At 39.9% G+C, this 17310-nt stretch overlaps 1 protein-coding gene across 1 annotated transcript in view; it reads left to right on the forward strand.

Annotated features, from left to right (window-relative positions):
• The window catches only part of LOC116045193 (mucin-2-like), a 32870-nt gene extending 18064 nt beyond the window's left edge, over window positions 1–14806 (forward strand). Inside the window, exons 23-31 of the mRNA XM_035999099.1 lie at window positions 255–431; window positions 3083–3322; window positions 3975–4131; window positions 4231–4359; window positions 8666–8813; window positions 11069–11112; window positions 11295–11498; window positions 11699–14361; window positions 14582–14806. Of these exons, the coding sequence (XP_035854992.1) occupies window positions 255–431; window positions 3083–3322; window positions 3975–4131; window positions 4231–4359; window positions 8666–8813; window positions 11069–11112; window positions 11295–11498; window positions 11699–14361; window positions 14582–14659 (3840 nt within the window). The 3' untranslated portion in view covers window positions 14660–14806. The remainder of the gene's footprint in view (window positions 1–254; window positions 432–3082; window positions 3323–3974; window positions 4132–4230; window positions 4360–8665; window positions 8814–11068; window positions 11113–11294; window positions 11499–11698; window positions 14362–14581) is intronic.
• Window positions 14807–17310: the final 2504 nt, after the last annotated feature.

The following is a 17310-nucleotide window of genomic DNA, read 5'->3' on the forward strand; positions in this document are numbered from 1 at the left end:
CACATACACTGTGTACATGTTCTGCCTCAAACACTACATCAGAATACTATGGCTCAAAGGATAATCACTAAGGCTGGGACCTATTATTATTTTATGATTGATACGCCTTATAATTCCTTTGGTAAGTCAGCATTAACATTATGTATTAATGTATCAAAATTATTTATTGATATATATTAATAGTGATTACTTGTTCCACCTCAATTCCTGTAACTGGTACAGTAATACAATGTATGTTTATTTGATGCCCACAGGATAATGAATTCCAACTTAAAGATGAGAACTTCCAAGTGGTAAAGAGCAGCAGCCAGATGATCAATGCCCAGGTACACAAGATGGGTATTTACCTGGTGGTGATGATCAACCCGGGACTTGTGCTCATGTGGGACCAGAAGACCAGTCTTTTCATTAAACTCAGCCCGCAGTTCCAGGTAAAAAATCAAGTCTGCTTGTCATGATTGACACTTGGCTTTTGCACAAAGCTATTGGTTAAGGCAGTTTCAGTCTGGCTTATGTCATGTCATGATACACCATGAGAATTTTCACAGACACGTCAGGACATTTAGTTCCACAAAGCAACTTGCATTAATCAATACTTTTGATGAACATGTTGACTAACATAAGTAAAATAACTCTGTAAATAACTTTGTAATGTAAAAAGAGTCATTCATAGTGCTGAAATCACAAAGACTCCGCAACCTTACTGAGCTTTTTAGCCTCTATTAGTTTATTGATCTGTTTTACAGCCCACACATTTACAGGTGCAGCTTTGTCATTGCTCTTATCAACCCAGAAAAAGTTAGTGACTAACTTAAAAAAAAAAAACAGGATATTTTCCTCAGGAAGTGGTGGAAATAAAACCGAGATAAAAGGAGAGACTTAAATGTATCTGATAATTTAAAACATGACAGCATTCTTTTGCTGTCTGCTAATACATTGGCCATAACAAGTTTATAAGTCTGGACTATGATAGTGGTTGTGTGATGTTTTCCTGGAGAAAATGGATCAATATAGCTTTAAATTAGCTTATGTTACATTTCTCATGGAAATGTGGCTTACGATCGACAGAGGTGGAAAAAGTACTAAAATATTGTACTCAAGTAAAAGTAACAATACTTTGATGAAATATTACTCAAGTACAAGTGAAATTACCTATCTGAAAAATTACTCAAGTAAAAGTAATAAGTAGTTCATTTAAAATGTACTTTAAGTAAAAGTTATTTAGCTGCATAAAAAAAACCTGTAAAACGGGGCAGGGGGATCTCTCCCATGTAGTGAAAATAGGACAAGGGTCATAAATCCAAAACTATTTTGTTTTTAATTAAAGAAAAATCTATACAAATGTATAAACATCTATACAAATGTATACACATGTAATAACAACATAACACGTCACACATGACATTAGATGTATTTGAATTAATTTAGCCAGTGACCTACATACGTTGTCCTACTAGTGCTAGACAAAAATTAGCAATGCCACGAAACATGTTGTTTTGCTAATTGGCAATTTTTCTATTAGTCATGAAAACTTTGTTTGAAGTATCAATGCACAAATACTTACCAAAACATGCTTCCGCAGATTAGATGTGGAGTTATTGAATGCTGCCAGTTCAGTCTCCTTTGGCAGGCACATCTGGCATTGCATGATGATACTATTGGCCCTCTTGAATTTAAATGAAAAACAGTCTTTCAAATGTGGCCAAGGATTTCTGTTGTTTTGGGCAGCAGAACTTGATGTTTCAGCTAGCATTTCTACTGAAACAGTCTCTGATCAGCCGTCGCTCGCCTGATCCACCTCCATCTCGTTCTCAATCTCCTACAGAAAGACTTGGCGCCTGGTAGGCAGCCTAGATGCTGATCATTCGTCACTGTAGTGGTTCCTGGCGCGATTTCTTTTCTGCCTTTCGGTTTTCGTTAGTCAAAGTGTTTTTTTTTACTCAGTAACGGATGGGATTTGTAATGTAGCGAAATATAATACTTCACTCAAAACGTAATCAAGTACATTTTAAATTATCGATTTTAAAGTGCCCATATTATGAAAAAATCACTTTTTCTGGGATTTGGGGTGTTATGTTGTGTCTCTGGTGCTTCCACACACATACAAACTTTGAAAAAAATCCATCCATGCTGTTTAGAGTGAGATACGTGTCCTGCCTTCAGTCTCTGGGTGAGCTGTTCAAAATCGGCATGGCTTGTGACGTCACAAGCCGAAACGAGCAGGCTAACTGCAACCATTAGCTCGTAGTGTTAGCATGCTAACGCTAATGCTAACGCTAGCATGCTAACGCTAGCATGCTACCTCGTTCTCAATAGCAAAGCACTGCTACAACACACACAAGTTCACCATAATCTACAAAAGAACTACTTACATGTGCGCCCTCATTTAGAAGTCTCCCAGCTAATCCTGCCTTGTAACTGACCAAAGTTATAGAAACAGCCTTTCTTTTACTGTCTATGGAGCTAGCTAGCTGACATGATCTACATCTGAGCTACTGCACATATGCAAGTGCAATCAAAGATAGTACAGAAGAAGAAGAAGAAAAGAGGTCTCACTCTGTAGCTAAAACAGAGACCAGCTGAAAAGAGGAGCTGCAGCAGTGAGAGAGAGCGGTGCAGTACAACAAAAATATGGTGTTTTTTGAAAATTAAACCATGTAAACCTATTCTGGTACAACCTTAAAATACAATTATGAACCTGAAAATGAGCATAATATGGCTGCTTTAAAAACTACTTGAAAAATACAAAATACACAACAAAACTACAATACAATAACGTGAGTAAATGTATTTTGTTACTTTCCACCTCTGACAATCGATCATATGTTATGTTGCAATACTATTGCAATAATATTTTGTAGTCAGCAGCTCTTTGGTGAATGTGTCACTTTTAAAGACAAGACAATGTTTTTTTTTCACACAACAGTGTTTGCACTTTATAAACTGGACAGCAAAGACATCACTTGAAAATGCTAAACCTACGCTTGAGGAGTAAAGGATATTTAAGTGGCAACAAACCAGCCTTACTCTGTACCAGTCCTATCATAGCAGTAAATTATGTTATTGGGTTCCTCCCTCTCAGGGTCAAGTCTGTGGCCTGTGTGGAAACTACGATGGCAACAGTAAGAATGACTACACCACACGCTCCCAGGTGACAGTGGCAGACGTTCTAGAATTTGGTAACAGTTGGAAGAGTTCATCCGACTGCCCAAATGCCCAACTACTCACTGATCCCTGTGCCTCTAACCGCTACCGGGCAGCCTGGTCCCAGAAACAGTGTAGCATCATCACCAGTGTCACCTTCCAGAGCTGTCATCCAAAGGTAACTATGGTGATAGGCACATGGATACACATACTTGTGTATGCACATACACGATCATTATCATTTTAACTGCCACAGTATTTGGGAAATTATATAAATGTTATTGCTTATCTCCATCTATGGCACTAAGCGTTCATTGCTTTGCGTGTTGATCAGTTCTGATCTGTTCAATCAAAACATTGCTCCAGAGCAAAATCTCTTAACCTTGTGTTGACTTCAGGTCACATTGACCTGTTTTCAATTTTTGTTTTATATCAGAAAATATGGGACGTAGAAATAAGTGCTGAAAATGTGTAGAAGAAAAATTAGTTTTTTAAAATGTTGGAAAAAGCAAAAACAAACTGTGAAAAAAAGGCGTCAAAAACGTCGAAAAAAAACTGTGTTTTTTTCAAGGTTGACGGGAAGACAACACAAGGGTTAAAAGCTAAATTTCAGACAGTCAAACATCTGGACTGGATAGTCATATGCCCCAGTTGGTGATTCCTTATGATTTTGGTGAACTAAGACCTTCTAATTATACCATCCCCCCTGTGTGATTACTACTAATACTACCAATGCCACTGTTGCTACTATTACTGCAAGCACAGGACAACATTTTTGTTGCCCTCAACTTTTATTATTCTGCTAAACAGTACACTATTGTGTGTTCAAGGTTGACCCTGGTCCATACTTTGACTCTTGTGTGAGAGACTCTTGTGCTTGTGACACCGGTGGGGACTGTGAGTGTCTCTGTACTGCTGTCGCTGCATATGCCAAAGCTTGTAATGAAGCTGGGGCCTGCATTAAATGGAGAACTCCAAAGCTGTGCCGTAAGTTTGGCCACCGTGACACCAAGAGGGAATTGCATCTTTAGCCAACATATTTAAATTTGTTTGTACTTATGTTAGTACTTATTTTTTCTCTTGCAGCTATTTTCTGCGACTTTTATAACTCCCCTGGTGACTGTGAGTGGCACTACAAGCCTTGTGGAGCTGACTGCATGAAGACATGTAGGAATCCATCAGGAAACTGTTCCAACCTCATTACTGCCCTGGAAGGTACTATAGAAATATATTTTGGCTTGACTAGTTTAATCTGTGTGTTTTGGCCAGGCTTCAAGTTTAAATCAGGTCAACAGAACGATTGACCTTTCTATAGGAGTGAATATCGATCAGACGTGCTTTTGATCCAGTATTTAGGCATACATGTGCCAAAGCCATCGTACTCATTACTGCTGTTTTGGCATTTTCTCCATTCCTTTCTCCTTTTCTCAGGAATTATAGGGTTAATTTGCACAACTTGTCATTTCTTTGGGTCAGTTTAGTTTGTTTTTAAGCTTAATTAACCTTTCTTGCAGCTGTGTTAACATGTTTTAAATAATTTAAAATAAACACATTCTAGTGAATGTGTGGCTCACCCTTGAAGCAAACAGGCAAAAGCTAAAGACAAAAAACCTCATTCGAACTTGCTATGTTGTTGCTCTGCTGCATTAGTGCTATATATTACATATCACCAATTCCCAAGCCACAGATCTGCACAGGGCCAACAATTGAGACCAAATTACATTGATTGAGAAGTAACAAATAACATTTACCCTCGTTACTGTAATGAAGTTGTTTTTTGTGTACTTTTTAGAATATTTAAAAAAAATAAAAAAAATAATTTTACTTTTACTAAAGTACTTTTTATCACAAGCATTGTACTTTGTTACATTTCAAGTTGTAAAAGTCCCGATAAACTGTGTGAGAATGGAACAAAAGAAAGAAGATAAATCAGCTGCAGCAACGTGTAACTTCCCCTTAGCCGACATTTGGAAATCATATGTTATAAAGGTTTGCGTTCACTGGCCAAGTTCACACAGGCCAGGACTAGCACTTAAAGGAGAATTTTTATGTTAATCTTGATTGCTATAGCTATGCGAGTACTTTCAATAGAAAAAAACCCGACCTGGATCGGTCCTAGCAAACTGGAGTTGCTGCAGCTACGTGTACAAGCGTCTACTGAGCTAAAATGGCAGTTGTCGGGGCAAGTTTTAGAGTGCCTTTGTACCTCTTAACAAACACAAAATGCAATTAATATGTTTGTGCCACATGAACAGGGCCCTAACATGACAACAAGATGCGTTTTCAACTCAGACATTGTTTAAATTCACCTACCCTGTCTTGATCCTGCCGGTGGGTAGCTTGGCCTGTTAGCTGCTTGCTGCTAGCTGTTAGCTGCTATCTGCCGTCCGTGATAAATGTGTTCAGCCAGGCTTTTGTGAAAATCATCACGCAGCAGCTCCGTGTGTATTTGTAGCTCATCCATTTTGTGTGTGATCGATCTGGTGTTGGTGAGTAGGAGGCTTGGAAGTGTCGATCTGTGTGGTAGTTCCCTTAGCCAGGCAAGCAGCCTTCTCCCCGCATTCCTCAACTCCTGCAGCCGACAAAAATCCCCCGAGCACCCGGTGGTCTGGTGGATGTCCTCCAGAGGACATCATGTCTTCGCTGCAAAAAATTGTAGTTTATTTCCCCCTCAAAAATAGGTATATATATGTTTATGACCATATCAGTGACTATGGAATCGGGATAAACGATGTCTCTGGCTTGCACAGTAATAGCGTTAAGAAATCTTGCTCAAACACATCTGAAATATTACAGTCCAGGGGTTTATTAATACATTAAAATGAATTAATGTATCATTGAGGTGAATAATTGTCATATGCACATTTAAGGAGGTTACTTCCCCAACAAACGACGCAAAACAGGAGGGAAGAGTAAGTGATGCCTAGGCTACATGTGTGCTGACTCAGATATAATTAGAAAAGTCGATCCAAAGGAGAATAAATAGTTGAAAGCAATACAGAATGCCTGAGAGCCTTATTGCAATATATTCCATTATGTTTTATATTTGGACTGTAATCTATGTTTCTCTTTACATAAAGATATTTGCAGCATATACATTGATTCAGAAAAAGGTAGAAATAGGTGCATAAAAATTCACCAGAATTCAGAAAATGAAGTGTTTAATACTAAAAAAATTTAATAAATCATTTTAATTCTTTTGGTTTTATTGGAATAAATAACACTTCAAAAAATCATATTTAGAAAAAATCTCAACATAAATCTCTTACTAAACTGAAAAAGGCTGTTGCTGCAATTTTGTTAATTTTACAGGAAAAAACACTTATTATTAGATGAGCAGCCTACGAACAAAATAATGAAGTTACTGTCTGTGTTTATGTCTGACCTGGGCTGGCACATGTTCACGTTAAAAAGCACTACGGTCACGCGCAAGTCCCGGTTTTAGTTCCGGGAAATCTGGTCACCCTATCGTTACTGTAAGTGCAATAAAACCTTCGGGAGTAAAAAGCCAATACTTTATCAACACTTATCTGTTCAATAGGCATTAACATTTGCTCCGTTCGTCTCTCATCCACTCCGGCTGTTTTACACAAGCAAAGGGCGCTACTCTGCAAATAGTGAATTGTTACAAACAAGCTAACACTAAAGCTGTCTATGTAGTCTAACTATTTATCTTAGTTTGCCACGAAGATTGAAATTTGGCCAAGTCTTGTAATCTTAGCTGCCAGCAGAAATAAACCAGCCTCGCCTCTTTACCAGCGGTAAATCCACATGGCTAATTACTATGCAATGATGTCATCGGACCTTGAGATGTCTGCATTCTTATTCTTTCTAAACTTCACTCAGTATTTTGATGTCAGAATTATATTTATTGACAATAGCTCAGGGAAATGTCCAGATCCTGGGCACTTAGCTTTCTGAAAATGTGTTAGATATTATTGTAGCTGAACTTGTGCTGAATGGTACTTGGTAACATACATTTGTTAAAATTGACAAGATATCAGAGGATACCAAAATCATCTGTATCTGAAAATACCCTAAGATCCAAGAGGGTTAAAAATCACATGTAGTTATAATTATCATTATTCTACCTTAAAATGAAAGTTGACCACCTGCATCTGCGGTGGAGTTTATATTGTTTATGCATGTCCACGTTGTCTGCTTTGGTGATGTTGTTCTACTGTGTTCTACTGATTCTAAAATAAGTATATTATTTATATACTTATATATATTTAATGTGTACAGCCATGTAGCCATGGTATCTATAGCTCTTTTTATTTATTGTTGGTCATTTTTGTTTTATTGTCTCAGTCTCTTTTCTGGTTATTTCTAGTGAGGTTGTATATTTATAATTGTAAATTATTTCTATATGCAGGCTGCAAAGTGCGTCTATCAACTTACACTGTTCCACTTGTGTATAAGTTGACTTCTAACGCAATTTATTTTGCATTATTTATTAGGGTTCAAACCCTGAAGTGGGTAGAGCCCTATTGTTTTTGCTCCAGTTTACTATTATTTATTATTCGTCGTCTTCCGCTGTGGCTTAAATTGCCGTGAGCTGAAATGAGCTAGAAACAACAAACTTGGCCCAAAGACTGGAAATTGTGTGCATTCGGTTCCCAAGAAACAAGCCCAATCAGCCACGCCTCTCGCCCCTTAAGTCTGATTGACTTAGAATTTCTCACACATATGCAACTCAACGTGCGCTACAAAAAAGCCTCTTGGACCATAAATGTCCACCATGATGGATTCTTTGCTAATTTGCATAATGTCAAAAATAGTAAAATGAATAGAACTTTGTCAATTTTAATTATATCAACACCAACATTAGTATGCAGCTTTGCAGGACTAGATACACATTTGTACTATAAATGAGCAAGAATGGCCTAAAACCATTGCTGTCATCAATCAAAGAACTTTGCAAAGGGCGAGGCTTAACAGGAAATTGGCCATAACCCTCTAACAGTTTGTCCAGTAAGAATAAAAATCATAACATACCTTTAGTCCGTTTTGATGAATAGGCCTACGTAACAATTTTAGATTTAATTCATAGAGGGTGCCAAAAATACTACAAATATGTAGTATGTATGGACGGAATTTCACCAAAATTGGTACACATGGTCTGCGGGCGTGTAATTCTGAAGTGTCATATTGACTGGTGCATGTGGGCATGGTCTTTTTGGCATTATATGCTAAATTATGCCTTTTCTCAAGTTACTGGGGGCTAGAACGAGCTAGAGACATTACATTTGTCACCATAACTGATGGTAATGTGCTGATGCTTCCCATAAAACATGATGCCATTTGGCCTGATGGTGGCGCTATAACTTAAGGCCAAAACTTTGAAATATATATATTCCACAAGTACTTTTACTTTTACTCAAGTATAATGTCTTAACGTAACAGTAGTTTTACTTGAGCACAATATTTTAGTACTCTTTCCACCTTTGAATAGTGTTTACCATGTAGCTATACTTGTATTTCTACTAAGATTAATCAAAATGTTATAATGGTATTGCAGGCTGCTATCCACAGTGTCCCCCAACCCAGCCCTACTTTGATGAAGACACCATGAAGTGCGCTGCCTGGGACCAATGTGGCTGCTATGATGACATAAACACCCATTACAGCATTGGAGAAAAGGTTCCATCGAACAACTGTTACACTTGGTAGGTCTTTTTGTCACACTAAGGGCTTCGCACACAGTAGGCAATGATGCATATACAGTACCACATTTGGACATGCACACTGTGTAGTGGTGTAAAAGAACTGAGAGAGATTGCATCCTTACTCAGACCACTCAGCTTAGGCCATATTGACAGACCAATGAAATAGCCACTGACCACTGAAGCATTGCCAGTATGCAATGCGTGGATGAAAATGTCATACCCCAAATCACAATGGATGGAGACTCTGATCCGGATTTTCCACTCTGCGCTGCGTTCCGACATCTTGCCTGCCCGACTCGCAGATTTTATTGTCTCTACAAGTACTTGAAAGAACAATCACGTCTTCATTAGGCTAGTATCTATTTTTCACTCTAAGCACTCCTGCAATTAAACTCAATGCCTTCCTCTGCCTCTGTGATGCAAGTAAGCCACACACCCCTCAGCCTGGCAGCCAATCTTAAAACCATTATGACGTGACAAAGTGTAACTGTGTTTACACACCGGGGATGGTTTTTCGGGCCATTAATTTGCACGTCAATATATTTTTTCAAACAGTTGTTTTGTCCTGACTACTTTCACACAGAACGCTAATATAACACAGCGATAAAGCGACGTTATTGTTTTTCGAAACGCGGTAGAGTTTTCTGAGCATCTAGACATCAACCAATCACATTGTGTTGTTTACTGATGGATCATATTACAACAACACGGACGCTGCTATTTGAACCATAGACTGTATAGACGGCAAACTTTGTTACTCCTTTGAAACTTGACAAAGACAGCGTTTCCCAGAGACAATCTTTCCTTTCTTACCTTTTACAATAAAGCCCTAAACATATGCTACACTCTGCGTAACTGTTTACCAGATGGAATTACATTGACTACGAGTATTTTGCTAAAAGAAAACTCAATAAATAGCATACGGTAGCTTAGTGTTAGCTTTTCCTGCTTCAGTTTCCTGACCGTGCACAGATAGTACAAGGGGAGACGGGGCTGAAGTCTCTGGAGCTAACTAAGCTAACCCCTGTCACTCCACTCAGCAGCCATGAAATAAGACAGGACACTTCTGTTGGTCTTCAGGAGCGGCAGCATTTATTTGTGCTCAAACTGCAGACTCTAGCTACTGTACATTCACTTGATATCTTTACAGCTAAACTTTAACTCTCCTCTGCTCCAATCGCTCTCTCTCGTCCGCTCACACTGCATCTCCCGTCACCTTCTCTCTCACTTCAGCAGCGTCCCCAGAAGGACCTCAAACTGTGCCACCAATATTGTAGATGAGCTGGCCCGAATGTTTGAAACTTTTATTGAACAACTGTTGCCAATTCACATCTCTGCCGGTATGAATAGTTTTTGATGAATAGTTTTGTGTGGTTTATTCGTCACGCCCCCCCCCCGCTGTGTAATGGGCTTAAGAATGTTGGTGAACAAGAAACAACTGCTTTCATGAACAGCATCTCCTTCGGGGAATCATTTCAAAAACAGTAGCAGAAGCTAACATAGTGGACACCATTTTGCAGGCTTTAGACTCCCTAGTGGAGTTTGCCTGTTCTATTTGTTTTTTTTCTCTGGGTCCCCCAGCTTCCTGCCACAGTACAAAGACATACCTGTTAATTGGTGACTTTAAAATGCATCTAGGTTTGAATGTAAGCGTTATTTGGTTGTCTGTCTCTATGTATCAGCCCTATGATTGACTGGCGAAATGCCCAATTTCTTTGAAAGAATTACACTTATCCCTTAAGAACACAAATAAAGATAAAGCACCCTGATATACCATACCGTCTGAATTGTTGCTGCACTTCTGGGATATTTATACAGTCTGTTGAACACGATTGTTTCATGGTCACATGAATATTGCTTTTATTTTCTATTGCCCCAAAAGGGGAAGGATCTCACATTGTTCTAATTATTTCCCATTTATTAAAATCTATGCAGATATTAAGTTTTGTTCCAATTTGTTAGCCTCATGATTGGCTAAATACATGAATAAACTGATAAAGTTAAATCAGTCAAGTGTCCTGAAAGGGCATCTGGCAGAGGACAATATTTACGAGCATTTTATACATAAAACACAGGGCATAGTAACTTTGTGCGGTTTTGTTGTTTGGAAGGATTGAGTGGGGTGTCTATGGATAGTTTTAGAACAATTTGGTTTAGGGAGAGAGTTTAGTATGGTAATTTTTATGAATTTGAATCCCTCTGCCATGGTCTCTATAAATGGTTTACATTCCCTTCCCTTCCTTTCTATTTCAAAGCTCCTGTACAGTCTCTGGAATAAGATGCAACTACAATGTAAACTGTAAGTAAATAAGTAAACATATACACTGACTTTATGTATTTATTAATTTAGACACACACACACACACACACACACACACACACACATATATATATATATATATATATATATATATATATATATATATAAAAAACGGGTGAATGTTCTAAGAAAATTGAAAACATTATACTCTTGATCTGCAGCTTGCACATGCTTCATTAATGGAAAAACCTACATATATGGGGCAACAATCTACAACACCACAGACGGACTAGGAAACTGCATCACAGCTGAGTGCGGGGCCAATGGGACCATAACCAGAAGTATGTACCCGTGCCTAACTACTACTACAGCAAGTCCTACAACTACCCCTTTTGCATTCAGCACAGTTGGAAAGACAACTTCAGGTAAGAAAATCTATGCAACCACCCTAACCACTGATGCTTTCATATGACTTGCTTTCATATTCACTATAACTGGTGGAAATGTTTTAAGACAAATGGAAATTACAAAAACAAAACACAAAAACGAGTAATGTGGACAACTATATGAAATAATTTATAATATAATACTTTTGTAATTTTGCAAATGTCTGATTTTACCACAGTTGTTGTTACTACGTCATTGGCAAAAACCACATTGGGAACCACATCCACACCTAAACAAACAACAACAACGGGAAAGGTTGAGACAACAACACCACCAAAAGTCACCACTGGCCCAGTAACAAGCTCTACCACAGCTGTTGTTGAAACTACGACCTCAGTGCCAGGTGTTACAACAAGCCCTGAAACAACAGTCGTAACATCAAAACCTTCTGTTGTTACCACAACTATTGAAGTACCGTCACCAACAACTACAGAAACAACAACCAAATCTGTAGAGACAACAGAATCAGAAATCACAACAGCAAAGATTGTGACAACAAAACCACCTACAGAAGTCACCACTGGCCCAGTAACAAGCTCTACCACAGCTCTTATTGAAACTACCACCTCCGTGCCACGTGTCACAACAACAAGCCCTGAAACAACAGTCGTAACATCAAAACCTTCTGTTGTTACCACAACTATTGAAGTACCGTCACCAACAACTACAGAAACCACAACCAAATCTGTAGAGACAACAACCTCAGAAAAGACAACAGCAAAGATTGTGACAACAAAACCACCTACAGAAGTCACCACTGGCCCAGTAACAAGCTCTACCACAGCTGTTGTTGAAACTACCACCTCCGTGCCGGGTGTCACAACAACAAGCCCTGAAACAACAGTCGTAACAACAAAACCTTCTGTTGTTACCACAACTTTTGAAGTACCGTCACCAACAACTACAGAAACCACAACCAAATCTGTAGAGACAACAGAATCAGAAATCACAACAGCAAAGATTGCGACAACAAAACCACCTAAAGAAGTCACCACTGGCCCAGTAACAAGCTCTACCACAGCTCTTATTGAAACTACCACCTCCGTGCCACGTGTCACAACAACAAGCCCTGAAACAACAGTCGTAACATCAAAACCTTCTGTTGTTACCACAACTATTGAAGTACCGTCACCAACAACTACAGAAACCACAACCAAATCTGTAGAGACAACAACCTCAGAAAAGACAACAGCAAAGATTGTGACAACAAAACCACCTACAGAAGTCACCACTGGCCCAGTAACAAGCTCTACCACAGCTGTTGTTGAAACTACCACCTCCGTGCCGGGTGTCACAACAACAAGCCCTGAAACAACAGTCGTAACAACAAAACCTTCTGTTGTTACCACAACTATTGAAGTACCGTCACCAACAACTACAGAAACAACAACCAAATCTGTAGAGACAACAGAATCAGAAATCACAACAGCAAAGATTGCAACAACAAAACCACCTAAAGAAGTCACCACTGGCCCAGTAACAAGCTCTACCACAGCTGTTGTTGAAACTACCACCTCCGTGCCAGGTGTCACAACAACAAGCCCTGAAACAACAGTCGTAACATCAAAACCTTCTGTTGTTACCACAACTATTGAAGTACCGTCACCAACAACTACAGAAACCACAACCAAATCTGTAGAGACAACAGAATCAGAAATCACAACAGCAAAGATTGCGACAACAAAACCACCTAAAGAAGTCACCACTGGCCCAGTAACAAGCTCTACCACAGCTGTTGTTGAAACTACCACCTCCGTGCCAGGTGTCACAACAACAAGCCCTGAAACAACAGTCGTAACATCAAAACCTTCTGTTGTTACCACAACTATTGAAGTACCGTCACCAACAACTACAGAAACAACAACCAAATCTTTAGAGACAACAGAATCAGAAATCACAACAGCAAAGATTGCGACAACAAAACCACCTAAAGAAGTCACCACTGGCCCAGTAACAAGCTCTACCACAGCTGTTGTTGAAACTACCACCTCCGTGCCGGGTGTCACAACAACAAGCCCTGAAACAACAGTCGTAACAACAAAACCTTCTGTTGTTACCACAACTATTGAAGTACCGTCACCAACAACTACAGAAACAACAACCAAATCTGTAGAGACAACAGAATCAGAAATCACAACAGCAAAGATTGCAACAACAAAACCACCTAAAGAAGTCACCACTGGCCCAGTAACAAGCTCTACCACAGCTGTTGTTGAAACTACCACCTCTGTGCCAGGTGTCACAACAACAAGCCCTGAAACAACAGTCGTAACATCAAAACCTTCTGTTGTTACCACAACTATTGAAGTACCATCACCAACAACTACAGAAACCACAACCAAATCTGTAGAGACAACAGAATCAGAAACCACAACAGCAAAGATTGTGACAACAAAACCACCTAAAGAAGTCACCACTGGCCCAGTAACAAGCTCTACCACAGCTGTTGTTGAAACTACCACCTCCGTGCCAGGTGTCACAACAACGAGCCCTGAAACAACAGTCGTAACATCAAAACCTTCTGTTGTTACCACAACTATTGAAGTACCGTCACCAACAACTACAGAAACCACAACCAAATCTGTAGAGACAACAGAATCAGAAATCACAACACCAAAGATTGCGACAACAAAACCACCTAAAGAAGTCACCACTGGCCCAGTAACAAGCTCTACCACAGCTGTTGTTGAAACTACCACCTCCGTGCCAGGTGTCACAACAACAAGCCCTGAAACAACAGTCGTAACATCAAAACCTTCTGTTGTTACCACAACTATTGAAGTACCGTCACCAACAACTACAGAAACCACAACCAAATCTGTAGAGACAACAGAATCAGAAGTCACAACACCGAAGATTGCGACAACAAAACCACCTAAAGAAGTCACCACTGGCCCAGTAACAAGCTCTACCACAGCTGTTGTTGAAACTACCACCTCCGTGGCAGGTGTCACAACAACAAGCCCTGAAACAACAGTCGTAACATCAAAACCTTCTGTTGTTACCACAACTATTGAAGTACCTTCACCAACAACTACAGAAACCACAACCAAATCTGTAGAGACAACAGAATCAGAAATCACAACAGCAAAGATTGCGACAACAAAACCACCTAAAGAAGTCACCACTGGCCCAGTAACAAGCTCTACCACAGCTGTTGTTGAAACTACCACCTCCGTGCCAAGTGTCACAACAACAAGCCCTGAAATAACAGTCGTAACATCAAAACCTTCTGTTGTTACCACAACTATTGAAGTACCGTCACCAACAACTACAGAAACAACAACCAAATCTGTAGAGACAACAGAATCAGAAATCACAACACCAAAGATTGCGACTACAAAACCACCTAAAGAAGTCACCACTGGCCCAGTAACAAGCTCTACCACAGCTGTTGTTGAAACTACCACCTCCGTGCCAGGTGTCACAACAACAAGCCCTGAAACAACAGTCGTAACATCAAAACCTTCTGTTGTTACCACAACTATTGAAGTACCGTCACCAACAACTACAGAAACCACAACCAAATCTGTAGAGACAACAGAATCAGAAATCACAACAGCAAAGATTGCGACAACAAAACCACCTAAAGAAGTCACCACTGGCCCAGTAACAAGCTCTACCACAGCTGTTGTTGAAACTACCACCTCCGTGCCAGGTGTCACAACAACAAGCCCTGAAACAACAGTCGTAACATCAAAACCTTCTGTTGTTACCACAACTATTGAAGTACCGTCACCAACAACTACAGAAACAACAACCAAATCTTTAGAGACAACAGAATCAGAAATCACAACAGCAAAGATTGCGACAACAAAACCACCTAAAGAAGTCACCACTGGCCCAGTAACAAGCTCTACCACAGCTGTTGTTGAAACTACCACCTCCGTGCCGGGTGTCACAACAACAAGCCCTGAAACAACAGTCGTAACAACAAAACCTTCTGTTGTTACCACAACTATTGAAGTACCGTCACCAACAACTACAGAAACAACAACCAAATCTGTAGAGACAACAGAATCAGAAATCACAACAGCAAAGATTGCAACAACAAAACCACCTAAAGAAGTCACCACTGGCCCAGTAACAAGCTCTACCACAGCTGTTGTTGAAACTACCACCTCTGTGCCAGGTGTCACAACAACAAGCCCTGAAACAACAGTCGTAACATCAAAACCTTCTGTTGTTACCACAACTATTGAAGTACCATCACCAACAACTACAGAAACCACAACCAAATCTGTAGAGACAACAGAATCAGAAACCACAACAGCAAAGATTGTGACAACAAAACCACCTAAAGAAGTCACCACTGGCCCAGTAACAAGCTCTACCACAGCTGTTGTTGAAACTACCACCTCCGTGCCAGGTGTCACAACAACGAGCCCTGAAACAACAGTCGTAACATCAAAACCTTCTGTTGTTACCACAACTATTGAAGTACCGTCACCAACAACTACAGAAACCACAACCAAATCTGTAGAGACAACAGAATCAGAAATCACAACACCAAAGATTGCGACAACAAAACCACCTAAAGAAGTCACCACTGGCCCAGTAACAAGCTCTACCACAGCTGTTGTTGAAACTACCACCTCCGTGCCAGGTGTCACAACAACAAGCCCTGAAACAACAGTCGTAACATCAAAACCTTCTGTTGTTACCACAACTATTGAAGTACCGTCACCAACAACTACAGAAACCACAACCAAATCTGTAGAGACAACAGAATCAGAAGTCACAACACCGAAGATTGCGACAACAAAACCACCTAAAGAAGTCACCACTGGCCCAGTAACAAGCTCTACCACAGCTGTTGTTGAAACTACCACCTCCGTGGCAGGTGTCACAACAACAAGCCCTGAAACAACAGTCGTAACATCAAAACCTTCTGTTGTTACCACAACTATTGAAGTACCTTCACCAACAACTACAGAAACCACAACCAAATCTGTAGAGACAACAGAATCAGAAATCACAACAGCAAAGATTGCGACAACAAAACCACCTAAAGAAGTCACCACTGGCCCAGTAACAAGCTCTACCACAGCTGTTGTTGAAACTACCACCTCCGTGCCAAGTGTCACAACAACAAGCCCTGAAATAACAGTCGTAACATCAAAACCTTCTGTTGTTACCACAACTATTGAAGTACCGTCACCAACAACTACAGAAACAACAACCAAATCTGTAGAGACAACAGAATCAGAAATCACAACACCAAAGATTGCGACTACAAAACCACCTAAAGAAGTCACCACTGGCCCAGTAACAAGCTCTACCACAGCTGTTGTTGAAACTACCACCTCCGTGCCAAGTGTCACAACAACAAGCCCTGAAATAACACTCGTAACATCAAAACCTTCTGTTGTTACCACAACTATTGAAGTACCGTCACCAACAACTACAGAAACAACAACCAAATCTGTAGAGACAACAGAATCAGAAATCACAACACCAAAGATTGCGACTACAAAACCACCTAAAGAAGTCACCACTGGCCCAGTAACAAGCTCTACCACAGCTGTTGTTGAAACTACCACCTCCGTGCCAGGTGTCACAACAACAAGCCCTGAAACAACAGTTGTAACATCGAAACCTTCTGTTGTTACCACAACTATTGAAGTACCGTCACCAACAACTACAGAAACAACAACCAAATCTGTAGAGACAACAGAATCAGAAATCACAACAGCAAAGATTGTAACAACAAAACCACCTAAAGAAGTCACCACTGGCCCAGTAACAAGCTCTACCACAGCTGTTGTTGAAACTACCACCTCTGTGCCA

The sequence above is a fragment of the Sander lucioperca genome, chromosome 3, assembly GCF_008315115.2.
Source record: "Sander lucioperca isolate FBNREF2018 chromosome 3, SLUC_FBN_1.2, whole genome shotgun sequence".
In the NCBI taxonomy this organism is placed as follows: domain Eukaryota; kingdom Metazoa; phylum Chordata; class Actinopteri; order Perciformes; family Percidae; genus Sander; species Sander lucioperca.